The sequence below is a fragment of the Ahaetulla prasina genome, chromosome 8 (genome assembly GCF_028640845.1).
Source record: "Ahaetulla prasina isolate Xishuangbanna chromosome 8, ASM2864084v1, whole genome shotgun sequence".
Classification (NCBI taxonomy): Eukaryota; Metazoa; Chordata; class Lepidosauria; order Squamata; family Colubridae; genus Ahaetulla; species Ahaetulla prasina.
In genome coordinates, this window is record NC_080546.1 from 28408703 (window position 1) to 28426429 (window position 17727).

The 17727-nt window shown below is 38.6% G+C and overlaps 1 protein-coding gene across 7 annotated transcripts in view; it reads right to left on the bottom strand.

Moving 5' to 3' along the window:
• Nucleotides 1-17482, bottom strand: part of LEF1 (lymphoid enhancer binding factor 1) — a 117052-nt gene extending 99570 nt beyond the window's left edge. The window contains exons 1-5 of one of the 7 annotated variants that reach the window (XM_058193283.1): nucleotides 17325-17482; nucleotides 16300-16515; nucleotides 15267-15478; nucleotides 12478-12538; nucleotides 11069-11202 (exon numbers count right to left, since the gene is read on the bottom strand). In XM_058193283.1, coding sequence (XP_058049266.1) covers nucleotides 11069-11202; nucleotides 12478-12538; nucleotides 15267-15473 — 402 coding nt within the window. In that variant the 5' untranslated portion in view covers nucleotides 15474-15478; nucleotides 16300-16515; nucleotides 17325-17482. Of the gene's footprint in view, nucleotides 1-11068; nucleotides 11203-12477; nucleotides 12539-15266; nucleotides 15670-15712; nucleotides 16278-16299; nucleotides 16516-16641; nucleotides 17095-17324 lie in introns of those variants that run through there. The other 6 variants (XM_058193282.1, XM_058193288.1, XM_058193287.1 and 3 more) reach the window with 6 other exon arrangements.
• Nucleotides 17483-17727: the final 245 nt, after the last annotated feature.

Consider the following 17727-nt stretch of genomic DNA (forward strand, 5'->3'; position numbering starts at 1 on the left):
ATCACTGCTCCGTAGTCTGCACTGGCTTCCTGTGGTCTTTCGGGTGCGCTTCAAGATTTTGGTTACCACCTTTAAAGCGCTCCATGGCTTAGGACCCGGGTACTTACGAGACCGCCTGCTGTTACCTTATGCCTCCCACCGACCTGTACGCTCTCACAGAGAGGGTCTCCTCAGGGTACCGTCCGCCAAACAGTGTCAGCTGGTGGCCCCCAGGAGTAGGGCCTTCTCTGTGGGAGCATCTACGCTTTGGAATGAACTTCCCCCTGGCTTACGTCAAGTGCCTGATCTTCGGACCTTCCGTCATGAGCTAAAAACACACTTATTTATTCAAGCGGGACTGGCATAATAGTTTTGATTTTAAATTGGGGTTTTATTAATATTTTAAAATTTTAAAATTTTAAATTTTAAATTATCAGCCTTTTTGTAATTTGTTACGTTTTAATTGTTGGTTTTAATTGTATATATCCTGTGTCTTATCTTTGGCTGTACACCGCCCTGAGTCCTTTGGGAGAAGGGCGGTATAAAAATTTAATAAATAATAATAATAATAATAATAATAATTTATTGATCACATTTATAGTCACCCATATCACCAAAGATGAGTCTGGGTAAAATACAATCGTCAATGCATCGTAGTTTCAAAACCAAAGCTTACTATGCATAGCATAGCATTATGCAATCAACTAACTACTATATGTTAGGAGACTAGAGAAACGTTTTTGCCTATCTTGATGTAGATCTTCAGGCATAATCTTTTAGAGATTGCCAGATGGTTCCACCCATTCTTTTTCTTACCTTGCATCATATTAATATCTTTAATACACGTGTACACATTAATATGCCTTAATATTCAGAATGTCTAAGCCTAGTCAGGAAAATATACTACTTTACTAACACATTAGATAGATTCAAGTAGACTAGTTTATTGAATGCAAAAGTTAATTTAGAAGCAAGATCGTTCATATATACACCTGTTTGGACTACTGTATTTAAAAGTGATCAATGACTGGGTTACTCTGAGGAAGGTAAAGATTTATCAACGAAAAAATAATTAGATGACTTTTTGTTCTCATAACTACCAAAAGTACAAAGGAAGTCAATTTTTTTTAGCTAGCTGAAATCAATTGAATATCTGCATCAATGTTTTTTATAACAACTTATTTTTGGAACACAGTGTTACTGAATGAGCCTAATGGAATTTGTGTAAAAAATAATCTGTACATATTCTAAAAAATATTAACCCAAGCTTATTCCAGTGAAAGAATGTCATCTCTTAAAGGCCATTTCATATTATTTTGAGGTAATTGGAAATATGCCTCTAAGCAACTGTGGACAGTGTTTTGTAGCAGCTTTTCAGTCTGCTTATGAAATATTTGACTCCTGTTCCTGCACTAAGTGATGAAAAAATATTATGCTGACTGTCACAGGTGCAACATTTTAATAATGCTATCTTAACAAATAATAGAAATAGGAAAGATTTAAGATGTATCAATTAAAAATTAAATATGTATTTGGAAGTATGAATGCAAGTACTTTACAAAAATGTTTTCTGAAACGTACTTCATGAAGTTATTTCCACTATTTTGCTAAACGTTTCAATATTACTTTCCACTGTAATAGACAAATCTGCCAATTTTATTTCTATCCAAAGCATTCAAAGCCTACATTAGTTTAGACCAGTGGTTCCCATCCTTTTTTTGGCCATGCCCCACCTAAGCATCTCTAAAATCCTGATGCTCCCTTACCCCGTGACATATAATTCTTACTATTCCAAAAGTGAACTCCTACTCATGTGGAGGAAGCCTAAAAGGTCACTAACTTGGTTTAAACAAGGTTCCAAATTGTCCCATTAAAAATCAAATTGCTCCCCTGTAGGGCATAGGCCCCACCTTGGGTAAACCACTGGTTTAGACCATGGGTGTCAAACTCCCAGCATCACATTGCTGTCATCTGACGTATTGAAACATTTTTCCCTTCACAGAGCTGGGGTGGGCGTGTCCTGTGCGTGATGAATCCGGCCCACGGGCCGCCAGTTTGACATCCCTGATTTAGATAGAGAGGATGCACCTTGGGACAGCTTGTGTCAACCCCATTGCCACATCAACAAATGTGGCAGTACAATGACACTTTCCAGTTGTGTAGTGCGGTGTTTTATTCTTTTCAGTTTGCGCTATATTGAGCACTTTTTCCAGAGTTTCCAAATGCCAGAGCAGTTTTTGTTTATAGTTCTGCCTTCCCAGTCTTAAATTGTAATTCTCTTGAAGATAATATGAAGACTTTAATGGATATATCGCCAACACTAAAATATTACACGGTATGGAGAAAATGAACACATCCAGAATGGCAGAGTTCTTAGGGTGAGATATTCATAATGCAGAACAAAATAGCATAGGCAACAGGATGCTGAACTACATTGCTCAACCCCTTGCCATTGGCCATACTTTGTCAGCAATACCTGGAGTATGATAGGTTGCTAATCTATGTGGCTGCTGCAGACATGAGGCAATGGTCTTAGCTAGCTTTCAGGTTGAGCTCCTTGCAAATGTACTCTAAACTTATATTCTGAAGGTGCCAGATTACAACCTTAACACTTGCACCCATAAATGTTTCCGAAGAAGGTTAATTTATAATTTTGACTCCGCAGAATAGATTATGAAAATTTAATTGCATCATGAGTTTTTATCCTATGCTAAGGCACTATCTGGTTTTCATTGGCGGGTGGCATTAGCCCACTGAGTGTATTGCACCAACCATAGTTTATGCCTGAACATGTGGGAACCCAGCCAACATGGTTTATTTAATAAACTGTAATTCAGGAAACTTGTCATAGGCCCCAAATTATTTGAAAAGGAAATTTATTAACTTGAATAATATATAACCAAATGCATGTAGTAGAAATTAATTTTTTATTGCCAACCACATGTAGATCCAAACAGACCAGTATCTTTTAAACAGAGCTACAGATCAACACAATGCCTGTTTGTGAGATGTTGGGAAACACCTAGCCAGACAGAAAGGAGGGATCAAGCAGGGAGTTAACCTTGTGTTGTTGTGCAACTGCAAATATCCAGAACTGATTCTCGCCACCCCAAACTGCTTGGAACCTCATCTATCTATCCCCAAGAGAAGGGAAGCAGTTTAGGGAGATTCCTGTACTATAGGCAGAATACAATAAAGTAATTAGCTTTAATTCTATATGTGTGGACCTGGTATTTGCATCTGACACCAATACAATGTATGTTACTGTAGCTGTTCTTTCAATTGTTGCTTTTAAGGTTAACATAAATTCTTCTTTTATTTTGATTCTTCAAGGCCCTCTGGCACTACTGTTTTGTAAAGTAGGATTTAGGTCAGGATGATTTCCAGTGGAAACAACCTGGTGTTTAATCTTCCATTTTCTCATCATTCTTCCCAACCACTTCTTCTTCCTGGCCTCCTTCCTTCCCTCTTTTTCCCCAGTTCGTCAAACTTATCCAATCATTGAAGGTGGGAACAAATGAAACTGTTACTAAAGGCTGGGTCGCTATCATCAATATATACATATATCTTTTTACAGAGCAATTTCAATAGCTTTCTGTTATTACATTTGTCTAACTGGATGGTCTCCCACAATAATAAACAAATAAAAGGAAAAAGATATAAACTCTATATATAAAGAGGATAAACTCTACCCTTTTAATACACTATTTAATTTAGAATAACATCTGCCATAACATCTCCTTTTCAAAGAGAAAGCGGCAGTAAAACTTCAGCACTGCAATCAATCCCTCTTACGTTTGCTGTGCAATTCATTTCACCTGTACAGTAGTCCTTGACTTACAACAATTCATTTAGTGACTGTTCAAAGTTACAATGGCACTGAAAAAAAGTGACCTATGAAAGTTTTTCACATATATGACTGTTGTGGCATCCCAGAGGTCACAAGAGCAAAATTCAGATGCTTGGCAATTGGTTCATATTTATGACAGTTACAGTGTCTCGGGATCATGTGATAACATTTTGCAACCTTCTGACAAGCAAAGTCAGAACCAGATTTACTTAACAACCATGTTACTAACTTAACAACTGCAGTTAAATGTGGCAAGAAAGGTACTAAAATGGGACAACATTCACTTAACGAATGTCTCACTTAGCAACAGAAAATTTGGGGTCAGTTGTGGTCATAAATTAAATTTATTTTAACAAAGGAAATGTTTGCTGTGGGTTAATGCAAAAAGGAAAGGGGAATAAGTTTGCCTATGGAGTTTTTTTGCCACACCTTTGAGCAGGTTCATTGAGGAATTGTAGAAAAATGAATCGGCTTAAATCCTGGACTGTTTTACATCAATGCACCTCTATAACTGTCCAGTTTGGTTCTGCAACCAACAAGACAGACACAGACTTCAGAGGATAATTACAACTGCAGAAAAAACAATTGCTACCAACCTGCCTTCCATTGAGGACCTGTATACTGCATGAGTCAAAAAGAGGGCTGTGAAAATATTTAAAGGCCCCTCACATCCTGGACATAAACTGTTTCAACTCCTACCCTCAAAACGCACTGCACACCAGAACAACTAGACACAAGAACAATTTTTTCCCGAATGCCATCACTCTGCTAAACAAATAATTCCCTCAACACTGTCAAACTAGTTACTAAGTCTGCACTACTATTAATCTTCTCATCGTTCCCACCACCCATCTCCTTCCACTTATGACTATAACTTTGTTGCTTGTATCCTTGTGATTTATATTGATATTGTTTCCTGATTGCTTATTTGTACCCTACGACTATCATTAAGTGTTGTACCTTATGATTCTTGATGAATGTATCTTTTCTTTTATGTGCACTGAGAGCATATGCACCAAGACAAATTCCTTGTCTGTCCAATCACACTTGGCCAATAATAAAAAATTCAAATTCAAATTCAAATCTATATGGAGGTGAAGATTGGTTGCTAAATGTTATACATGCAAGCTCATGCATAGAATAAGGAACAACAAAAACATGCAATGTCCTCTTGCTTAAACAAAGACATTTGATGAGTGTTTGCATAAATGTATAAGGAATGTTTGTTATGACATTAGAGATGGTCAATGGACATGAATGTTAATCTACTTTTTTGTGAAGGCAATGTTATGTAGCTGGCTGAAGACTGGAATGGTTGTCATATATTAGACAGCAAGGAGTCAGGATCTGACAATCTATTGAAGATAAAGATAGGCATGTGCAACAGAAAAACATGAACATTTGAGTGAGAAGAGGTAGAGTAACTAAATAAATATGTGTACTTTGATAGAAAGCACATTTCAGATAAGGAAATGGATGGAGAAATCTTAAAATTAAAATGTTGATAGTGAGATAATATGTAATATATGGTCTATTATGATGAATGAGTGGATATAGAAAGTGAAAATAGTAACGTATAAAAATGTATTTATGAATACTTTCTAATATGGAAAGGAGATGTTGAGTATTTCAGGAGAAACAACCTGCAGTGAAGCAGGTTATTTAAGAAATGTGCAATGAAAAACAAGTGAAGGAACAGAAAACTGACTGGTCAGTGTTAAAGAAGTACCTTGAAGAGATTTGGTTATATATGGAGAATTTATGAAAACAGAACAGTAAAACATCAAAGAATAGTTATTGAATCAACAAAAATGGAAAGACCAGGAAAATAATGGATGGATAAGATCTTTAAAAAGCAAGAAGTGAGAAGATAGCACATGAAGTGATGAATGGCTGAGATGAGAAGAAGGGTTTGAAAAACAGAGCAAGTACTATATGGTGAATTATATTGGTATAAAATAGATTTATTGCTTCCTTTTCCTGAATTTTAATCTTAACTTAATAGTCTTTACTTTGCATTTGGCACAATACTGTACTAAAATACTAAATACTTTACATAATGCTAAAGAAGAAATAAAATGCTAGGTATTTATGCATGCACTGGATAAATGATAGTCTTACGCTCAATAAACAATCATATCCTTTAAAATATTAATATAACATTATTGTATGCACTGTATTGTAGGCACTGTTCTCCCCCATTAAATAATTGCATTTAGCCTTTGCCAACAATGCCACCATCACTAGCTATGTAAGATGGAGAAAAAAGGATATTAAGATATTTATTTTTAAAATTTTTATTTATTTAAAATGTTTATATAGCCAAAGCCAAAGCCATTATTATGCAGAGAAACACAAGTGTGCATTCAACATCATTTGAATGAATCACTAGCATTGCAATTTTGTCACGTCTTAATCCTTTTAAGGTGTATGGCAGGGTTGGCTGTGTCTATGTGCCTACAGGCATATTTTAAAAATCTACCTGTGCTCAAAATTTTAGTAAAGGACAATTTCAGCTGGGCAAGAGGTCAAAAGGAACATATCCTTTCAATAAATCTTTCCATGGAACATAAACATTAGGAAGATTGCAAGGAAAAAATGCAAAGTCTTTCCATTTCCACATAATCAAATTGAAAGAGTTTGGCCTTTAAGAAATGCATTTTCTATGGTTCTGCAAATTTCCAACTTTTACTATTGCAAACCTTTGAAAATGATCAAGAGGAAGATGCTACAGAATTAGGAATATGTAATAAATGTACTCTGCCAATTTACATATAAGAATTTTTTTCCTCCAAGAACAGTTTATTTTTTTTTAAACTGCAACATAGGAACAGTATAGACATGTAACATATAATATACAAGATTATATTCTTAATTATCTGTGCATACTCTGGCTTAAATTATTGCTCGTGGTTCACTATTTGCCACAATATGCCTTCCTTCCTTGCAACTCTTTTAAGAATTATATAAAAGACTTTCAAAATAAAATAAAAGCATTGTGGTTTGAAATTAAAATTAAATTCCTTTCACCATATAATCAGGCTTTTTGTAACATTTATGTTTTTCATTTGGGTAGTTTCTATTCACATACATTTAGGATATCACTAAGATTGGGATGCTTCTTAAAACAAAGGTAACATTTAACTTCGATGCTGCAAATTAGATTTATAGCAGTTTTAAAAACTTGGTGCTTCGTTCATTTACTATTCTAGAAAGCATATGGCTCTTCCACTGAGCAAAAGATGTTTTTAAAATAGTGATCTAATAACTGTGACTGAAAACATCTTACTGAGAATCTAAGACTACACAGCACAGAATTACTTAAATGTTGCCACTCAAAATTTTAACTCAATCTCTAATTTTAATTGCTTGGGAAAGAGATGTATACAGATTGGTGAATAATGTGCAGTTATTTACAGGAATAAAACCCCATAAATATGTGCACATATACATAAGCTCACTTCCTTCTCTCCCCCTTTCCATTAGTTCCTACTCTGCTATGTCAGGAACTGCCAAAAGGGCACCCAAAGCAATATTCACAAGAATTAAACATCTCACTCTTAACATTTGTGCTACATGATGGCTTGCTTTGAAAAGGGGAAGCTTCTTCTGCCTTTGGGGGCTCCACCTGCTTTTCCTGCTTCCTTCCATAGTTTATAGCAGCTTCTTGGTAACTCTAAAGAGTGTAACTTCAGACATTCCATGATAATATGATGAATTTCAGAAAGAAAGTAAGCTATGCAAAATGTAACAGGAGAGCTTTTTTAAAAAATAAGTAAGGTTTTCCCATCAAAAATAGAAAGCGTTTTCATTGTTCATAGCACAATTTATTTTATTATTTTAGAAAATTCACTATATTAGTGTTGTATAGAAAATCACAGAATTTTAAATATGTTACATAATTCAACCTGCTCAAATTTCTACATGTTTAGTTGTTATATATTGCCAAGAAGAAATTTTGTAAACAAGATATGAAGAGAGGTTATCACATAATACAGTTTGTTTAAGGAAGGAACTATGCTGTGTAGTTTAACAATATGAGTAAAATCAGAGAAATCAAGATGTAGAAAGCAAACTCCTAACAGATGAACAGCTTTATTTATCCCTACATAAAGCTATAACTTTTCTCAAAATAATGTAGAGTACCATACTTACAGATACTATACACAATTTATCTAACACAAAGTGCAATTTTGAAATCATCTTAGTATCAGCATATACACTGAAAACTGTACCAAAAGACATACATATTACTGTGCTACTACACTTCTATACCATATCCAAATATAAACGCCCTATTAGCAATATCTTTCGGCTGGGCAAGTTATGCAATATGCATTCAAGTGTTTATATAAACTACATTAAAAGATATTTTAGAGAATTTTTGTAGGTACATTTCTGTTCAAGAGTATTTTCAGATGATATACTCAAAATATTCACGGTTGTAAAATTAGAAATCCCAAGAAGATAAATAATCACCAAGGGTTTCATAATAAACATGTTGAAAAAATGGTAACAGAACTTTTATAAGATATGGGGAAAGTATATGAAGCTTGTAATGGAATTTATTACATTCCCTGAACATGAATAAATCAGTCTAATGAGTGTAAGCTGAGAAAAAAAAGCCATTGCCCTTGATGGTTCAGAATTTGAACCATCACTATTTGAACTGACACCTTGGGCAACGTATAAAGTCAATATGTGGACCTTTCATTATGCTAATGAGGAATTCCACATGTGTAACATAAAACAAACCCACACATATGGCTATTTCAATTCAGCCAGGAACCATTTCCATGTAATCTATCAGAGCAGTCTTTATTTATTTATTAAACAGATAGCCACCCAATTCAGACACAGTAACTCCAGGTTTGAATCTGTCTAAAAAGAGAAAGAGTTTAAAGGCAGTCAGTGATAATTTTTGGGAAGATGAAAAAGCTGTGGCAGAAAAGTTGGGTTCCCCACACTTGTATGTATGACAGGAAAATACAAATCTTGAAAAGTCTAGTGAGTTTAGGGGAGAATGCTCCTAAAGACTACTGCAAATGACCCCAGTTGTTCCCCTTTCCATTCCCTCCCCAATTCAAATTACTTCCAGCTCTAAACCTAACTGTCAATTCAAATCACTTCCAATATTATGGGATTCTGTGTAATTCTATAGGGTTTTTCCCCCCCAAACACACAAGTTGAACGAAACCAGAAATAATTGTTCATCCTATAACTGAATGACACAAACTACAGTAAAACAAACAACAGGAACATACAAAATGACTAGTTTTCAACTATCACTAGTGCGAAGTCTCCAAATATTTGAATATATATTGCATTAAGAGCATGTCTTTCTGTTCAAAGAGGCACAACAAGTAGCTGATCAAGGTAATTACATCAATATAGGAGAAAATATGAATATTGTTCACAAAATGAACAATGAACAATATTATTACCTCATCATTAAAGTCCCTTTACTACAAATATGTTTGATATAAGTTCTAGAAGTCTCTTGTATCGTACTTTCGATTTTCTTTTTTCTATTTTCTTAATTATTTTCTTAATTATAAGGCAAATCACTAAGTGCATAAAATAGTCATGAATACTGATATGTCCAATACCGATATGATATTTCACATTAAAAATAATTCTTTTCTCTTCAACCATCACATTCTCAGTTGATGCAGAAATACAAAATCATTATAAGTTACTAGCACTCTCCAAAACAGATTCAATCTATTCATCAAGCCAAACCAATTATTAGTCTCTCGAGGAAGCCAATACAAACATTTTATAGAAGGTAACATTTAACTATAAAATTTTAGCTGATTGAATTTTTGGGCATTTGACTTGTTTCCAGACAAATCATAGCATGTTAATATATAACAATAAACTGCATATTTGGAAGTATGCATATCATTGTGCCGATTTCTCTCTTTTTCTCAAAAGCACTGCAGATAACATTGCAACCACCATCTCTAGATACACAATATATGCAATATATTCATGTTTACTAAGCAGTAAGTCTCACCATCTTAAAACAAGATTCCTACTGAAACAGATGAGGTCATTATTTCAAACATCGCGCAGTGCTAAAACAAGTTTGCCATTAAATGCACATTGTGCAAGTAATTTTGAAACTCTGATTATATGATAGATATACTGAGGACCTTTTTTATATGCCTGCATAATATTTTAGGATTATATGTGTATTTTATAGATGTGTGTTAAATTCTATGTCTCATCCAATCAAATACAGTTGAAATCACAAAAGAATTGTGTGCCTTCTAAATCAAACACATTTTAACATAAGCTTTAATACATTACAGTTCACTTTACTTTCTGGCTTTATAACATTCCGGTTATAATAATCTTTATAATAATCTCAGAGAACACAAAAAACTCAGAAATCCATAACTTCCTGTGGATTTTCCACCATGAATTAAATAAATCATTTAAGCAAGTCCCAAACTATTACATTTACATGAATTAAAAATGCCCAACAAAAGAAAAAAAATAACTTTGGGACCCTGAAAAATTAGCTCTTGAAGTAACTTTAGGTTTTAAAATATGTTATTGTGGATTTCAAATGTATTGACAGTGACCATAGCTTTTTGTTTAAAGTATTGTCAATACTGGATACTTGTTCCCATTTTAAAATTAATATAAAGGGAAAAATTTTGCCCAGCAAAAATAAAATCGTCTTTACCACTAGCCCAACTCAAACCTCAGATTTATTGGCTTTATCTAGTAAGATATGCTGGGGACTTCAGTCTCTTTAGACTTAGGTAGCCACTAATGGAGCAGCCCTACACATGTTTCTCAGAAGTAATCGGCTTAATTGAACCAATGGAGCTTAATCCTAAAAAAACTCTAAAAGAAACTTAACAATTGATTTGACAACTGCCAGCATCTACAAAGATGTACTTTATAATGAACATCACAAGCATATGTCATTGGTTACATCTGCTATTGAAGTTATACCACCCAGCCATTCTGTAGAATTTACCCCTTATGCTCTATTACAGGTTTCCGAATATTATTAAAATGTCTGAATACAATTAGAAATGATTCTGAGGAGAAGAATTGCCACATAGCAGGAAGGAGTCTTCTGAAACGTTATCAAAACTACATGTTTACTCCTCGATAAGCAAAGCTTGTCTTTCCAAAGATAGCTTTTCTTCATTCATTGCATAAAAACAACAGACGCAGATACACACAGAGTCACGTGTATATATAAAGAACACTTACTGTTCTAGGAATTGGTGGAGAAAGAGATCCATTAGACATATATGGATCATTATTCATATTTGGCATCATGATATACCCAGAATAACCAGAATAAGAAGGTCCTTTATTGTACAGAACACCATCTGTGTGTTTGCCTGTAAAAAAGCAAGGGTTATTTTAGTCTGTTCTTTACATTTCTAAAGAAAGAGACTTTTATATAACGTGATCTTCATCAAGCAGCTTTACCCTTTTTTAAAAAGATACATCTTTGCTTTCAGTCTTTTCTCAGTTAAGTTTTAAAATCTCTTGAAAGAATATAGGTATGTAAGAGTTTACATATGCTGTGGGATAGGCTGACTTCTAGCAAATATTTCCAGCCTTCAAAATTGCAGCCTGCCAGATCTCTACAATATTAAAACGTCAAATAAATCTGTTTACCCCTACAACATACAGAGAAAAGAAGACGCTTATATATGTGACTTACATGTGCTTTCTCTAATGATTAATATGCACTATTTTTTAATGTATAATTCTAAAACTTTAGTAGTCTTTATACATGCAGCATGATCTGGCTTATTCTGATTGGGCCAATTAGAAGCAATTAAGGAGAAAAAGAGTTCAGGCTGGCATACAAAAATACCCTGCTGATAGTAGTGAGCCTGTTCATCAGAGGAGTCTCCATTTTTAATCTGCTTAATATCTAATTTAAATAATAATGGATAGTTTGCAAGCAGTGCAAGTTGGGTTTAGGTTGTCCATATTTATTGACAAGTGCTTCATCACAGTTCCTGGATAACAGAAGGCATGTCTGTGTTCAGGATTTGACAAGAAGCTGAAATATTTTGTGGTTAAAAAAAAATTCACCTAACTGGGCTCCAGTATCCAGCAGATCTTCCTACAATTGTCTTTAATTAACATCAGGATAGATCTCCAGTGCATTGTGTGAATTAAACTGATTCCTTCATCACAGTTTTGAGGTGGGGGGGGGAAGGTTTGTTAACCACTTCTGTACTTAAGTAAATAAATAAGCAAACATCTGAGAACATAAATAAATAGTGTTGCCTTGTCTTGTAAGAAGAGCATAGAAATGCTTTCCTGGCAGATATATATATTTAAAAGGACACTGGCTTGATTGAGGAAACATTCTCATGGCATAGAAACACAATGCCAGACACCAAAATCACATTCATGACCAACAACCCACATTGTAAAAGAATGGGTTTGGTTAGATGGCCCACCTATACAGTTTTACTCAGATGCTGCAAGACCCAAGCATTACAAATCCACTATCTCAACAGTGAAATCCAGAGACCATACCATATATATCTAACCATAATATGTACTATATACTGACTGGGAACAAGAAGTGTATTTCCAATATAATGGGAGACTGCCAGGTTGGATAAAGCTGCTATGAACACATCTCTTACCTTCTTCAGAATGTTCTCTGCCTTTTTCATAAACTTCCCGAGACTGGCCTTGCCTAGACACCTAACCAAAAAAATAATCATCATCATATATGACAGCTAACATATTTTGTGGTACATAGTAGAAAACTGTCAGTGTTCAAGTTCAGTAAAAGTGTTTCATAAACATTTTCCAGGACAAATAAGCGAAAGGGAATATTCTCTTTTCAGCTATATAAGAATGGCTTCCATAGTCCTTATTTTGCATTAGATGCTTGTTTTATTGAAAATGGCATTATTAAAAACTGTGGGTTTTTTTACAAAAACAAACAAACCTCTCTAGTTTGTTTTAAGACAAGTTAGTTACCCAATACTTTATGTAAATCCTTTAAAGAGTTTATGATTAATTCTGTAACCTTGCTGATTTCAATCCAAAAATATTCATGGCTGCTCTAGATTAATGCTATTGTATGATCCTATGAGTCATATGAACATTCCTTCAGGATGCCATGAAAACTAATTTACAGAACAAACCAATATACTCTAATCCGAAGTATACTGTGTTGAATGAAGCTTGCCATGTAAACATAAAAAATTGGAACCTTATGGGAAAAGTGGACCCTCACATTATGCCTATTCCTTACAAAAAAGGAAAGGCATACTATGTAATACCACTAGATATTAACTGAATAACACTAAGTTAAAGAACAATCATTTCAACAGGCTCCTAGCTTCATTGTAAACAATAAAAGTTCATAGAAATTGAAGCACTAATTTGGAACATTCAACAACATTCAAAAAGTCTCTTTTTCATTGTAAAAACCTTGGTATTTTTTTGCATGAGAAAAGAAAACAGGTAACTTATGCACAACAACAAAACAAAAAGAAGAAAAAGTTATTCTGGTATTGGAGACGTACAAGTGTCTTTTCCTAGAACAAGCCAACGTTTGTAAACAAATAACCAGCAATTTAGTGCTGCTGTTTGATAAAACTCAAAGTTAGCTGCCAAAAGCATCATTTCATTTTGCCGGGTGGTAGGACCAATCCCACCAGTCCCCCCCCCTCTCTCTCTCACACACACAGACAGACAGACAGAAAGAAAGAGTATGTACCTATCCATAAATAACATTGGAAGTGGAATTTACTTGGAACGAATGTGTTTGAGACCCTTTTCCTAATTATTAGTAGGGCAGGGCCCATTGCTACATTCCTAAAATATTTCTACATCAACTCCTGCCAGAAGCAACAGGAAGAAAGAGCCTCTTCTGACTTATGAGCAGCTATTACTATCTCTGAGCTACCGAGGTTACAGAAATAACATTTCTCCAAACCTCTCAGGCGTCTTTTTTTTTTCTCATGTAAACAAATTCAGATGGAACTTGGGGTTTTTATTAATGCATGAATCCATGCAAGCAGTCGATACTTCCTATATGCAAATATGCACCGAGCCTCAGTTTTCCCACAGTTGCAATCTCAATTTATCATCAACTCTTAAATCCAAATGGAAATCCCTAACTATGGTTTTTAGGAGGAGAACTCTGTGACCCTTTGCCTGACAAGATCTATTCTTGAAAAGTGCCTAGAATGTGGGGGGGGGGGGGAATCCGTACTACAATCCAGTTTCTCCATCTAAAGTCAAATAGTTAATACTTAAGTCACACATAATTGCCTCTATGTTCTAAGTCCCAAGCCTATTTTACGTCAGGATAAAGCCAAGCACCAAATATAATCACGATCGTACAGAGAACACTCAGCATCAAACTCAAAAGTTTTAATCTCAAAACAGAAGGGGGTTTAACAATTCATCCTTAACAGCTGTCTGCATGCAAGGAACGAAGCAAAAGGAACCAATTTGGCGAAAGGAAAAAGAAAGCCAATGAGCCGAAGTGTGTGTGTTGGGGGGGGGGGGAAGCTACTATAGTGGCATTCTTAGCAGCCGTGTCCTTGTCTCTCCTCCCCACCTCCCTCCCTTCTAAGTTTGGGGATAAAGTAGCAATAAGATTAAACTCTGGGTAAACAAATCAATCGTTCTATTTCAGCTTCTGAGCGAGCCCGGGCTCTCCTTCCAAAGAGGGTTGGGGAGGGGAGTGCAAACAGCTTTCAAACTCCGCTCTCTCCTCCCACCACTACGCCAAGCGCTGCTATTCATTCATGGGGAACAGGGGCAGATCGGTTTTCAAAGCGCCGTGGTCGAAAACTGTAACCCACTTGGCGGCTCTGCAGCTTCCCGTTTTCCATTCTGGACTCACACACCCCCTTTTCCTTAGCTTGCCGTGAAAGAGAGAGGTGGGGGGGTGGGAGAAAGAAAGAGAAAGAAGGAAAGAGGGAGTGAGAGAGAAAAGAGAGAGAAAGAAAGAAAAGGAAAGAGGGAGAGAGAGAGAAAAAGAGAAAGAAGGAAAGAGGGAGAGAGAGAGAGAGAGAGAAACGAGGGGACTTGAACTTTCAAGAAAACCCCTTTAAAAGAAAATAATATTAAAAGAAAATAATTTTTTCCGATTCCCTACACAAATCCCAGGACAAACCCGAGGCCAATAGATGAAAGAAAGCCGGGAAAAGGGTCTCCGCACCCCCACCCAAAGGGAAGCCCACCCAGAGAGCGAAAGCGGACTGTCTCCTCCGGGCAGGACTCTGGTTGCTCCAGGACTACCCAAGCGAGTAGGACGCTTGCTACCGTCCTACCCCCTTGACCACCGCTCCTTCCAGAAACTTTTCTGCAGCTCCATCAGTCAAGGAGCAGCCCCGGCTCGTCGTCCTTCACACCCAAGACACCCTCGAAGTTCAGGCGAAGAAGCCCCCCTTTTTTCTCTGCCTACCTCGTGCCCGTTGCTGCTGGGGATGGTTTCCGACTCATTGACCAGCGAAGACTTGATGTCGGCCAAGTCGCCTTCTTCCTCCGGGTGGCTGATCTCGGCGAAGATCGTTTCCTTCTGGGGGTCACCTTCGTCTTTGAAGGGGATCATCTCGTCGGTGGCGCAAAGCTCCGGATCGCCGCCTCCTCCTCCTCCCGAGAGCTGAGGCATAGTGGCTTTTCCACCCCGGAGAATAAAAGGAAGGAGGGCAGGAAGAGAGAACGAAAGAGAGAGAGAGGAAGGAACAGGGAGGAAGGAGGAGAGCGAGGGAAGTTAAAAGGGCTTTGGACGCCGAGCTCGCTTTGCGCTGCACTCCTGCACCCCCCCCTCCGCCTGCCCCTCTCTCTCTCTCTCTCTCAACCTAAGCGCTGCGCTCTCCTCCCTTTCCCACCCCATCCATATCCAAACACCTGGGGGAGGGGAGATCAAGCAAGGCTGGGAGTGTGGCCGGCCCTGTCTACTTTGTCTGCTTTCAAAGAAGGGGAGGGGAAAGGAAGCCAAAGAGCCAGGCAGACTCGCGCTCTCCCCCCTCCTCTCCCCTCCCCTCCCGGTTTCTGTTGTGTCTGCAGTTAAGACTGCGCGAAAGTCGGGGCAAGTTGGCTTGTCTGAGAGACACTTTTAAGTCTGATTTTTCTAAAGCGGAGTTCCTGGGGATCTCCCTCGGGTCCTCCTTTCCCCTTCCTTCCTTCCTTCCTTCTTCTTTTTTTTTTTTTTAGGAAAGAAGGCACAACCGCCAGATTTTTTGTGTCTCTCTCTGTGTGTGAAGCACAAATGCTGCTCTTCAAGAGGACAAGCCAACGGGCCCTTTAAATGGAAGCCTTCCGAGATACAGAGGTGGCCCCATTGGGAAGCGACCCCAGGAAGGATGGGGGTCTTCCTGCCCTGTGCGCGCACACACCCCGCGAAGGTACGGGGCGCAAAGTTGGAGGGTCCCCGGGAGAAAGGAGAGGAAAAAGGTCGGTGGGAAGAGGGGAAGAGCAATCTCACACAAACACACCACGACTCCGCTTTTGTTCCTTGGCAGGGAAAGACTTTTTTTTTTCCTGCTCGGCTGCCTAATCCTCTGCGCCGTCCTGGCTCTCCCAAAGCGAACTGAACCGGGCGGCTGGCATTTACAAGGGGGAAACGGAGCCGAACAATTCCTCAGGTGCAGCTACAGAAGCAGCAGCAGCGAAAGTTCTCGAGAGGGCGGCAGCAAAAAAAAGGGACGCTCCTTTAAAAAGAAGAAGGGGAGAAAGTTAGCTTCTCCAGGAATAAGAAAAGCACACACCCCACTTCCCGCCTCCCCAAAACCGAGCCGGGGTTGCAAAACTCTTGAGACTAAAAAAGGCCAACCCACCCCAAACTTCTTCCAGGTGCTGCTGCCCCCTTCCACGCACGGGCGCGCGCACGCACTCGCTTTTTTGGGGGTGGGGGTGGGTAGGTGGGGGGACGGACACACGACCGCGCGCTCGGTTTTGGTCGCGAGGGGGGCGGGCATAGAAAGGTCTCCTTTCGCCGAAGGGGCCAGTTGCGCTTCGCTGGCTCCCGGCCTGCCACCAGGGTTCCCCCTCGCGCGAAGTCTCCGGCCCAGGGCTTCTGGTTGTCCACGGGCTCTTAGTGGGCTTGCGAGGCGGGCCGCGCGAGGTGGAAAAGCAGCCGCCCGCCGCGCTCTCCTCGTGTAGCGTAACTTTGCCGTCCCTCCGCCCGCTCCCCCCCTCCCCCCTCCCGCTCGTTCGCTTGCTCTGGCTCTGTTGAAAAGGGTGGGGGCGGGCAGAGAGAAGATGAAAGCGAAGCCGCCGCCTTGATTGACAACTCACTGAGAGATGCTCTTGAGAGAAAAAGGAAACGCAGCCCCGCAGAGAGAAGACGAGGAAAAACAACCTTAAACCGAGAAAGCGTGAGGATGGGCTGGAAAAAGCTCCTTTCGTCTCCCACCAACCCAAGCATAAAAAAAGAAGACGCAGAAAGCCAGGCCGACAAAGTTAAAAACAAAAACAAAAAAAACCGCCGCCAACCTCTCAGTCCGCGGGAAAGTTTAACCTGGGAGAAAGTGGACGGCGGAGATGCTGGATGGGGAAGGGGTGGACCAAGAAAGTAGTCGGAGGAATCGGAACGTAGGGCTGGGTTTTGTTACCCCTTCGTTTGCCTTTGTATTTTTTTGCCTTAATCTCAACGGTGGTTCTTCCCGTCCCGTTCTTCGGCGTCGGTTGATGCTGTTTTTGCAACAGTCTGAGATTGGGTGAAAACCAAACGAGGGCGAGGGTGGGCTGGGCGATGCTATTGGGAGGGGTAGACCATCTCTTCCCTCCCTCCCCCCAAATCGAGGTTTCCGGAAATAATAAGTACTAGTGATCCGAATATCCTCAGACAAATCTGGGACAATGTGTTTTGTTAGCTTAAGTCTTTCCCCTTTTGGGGACCGGGGGGAGCCTGATAATGGGGT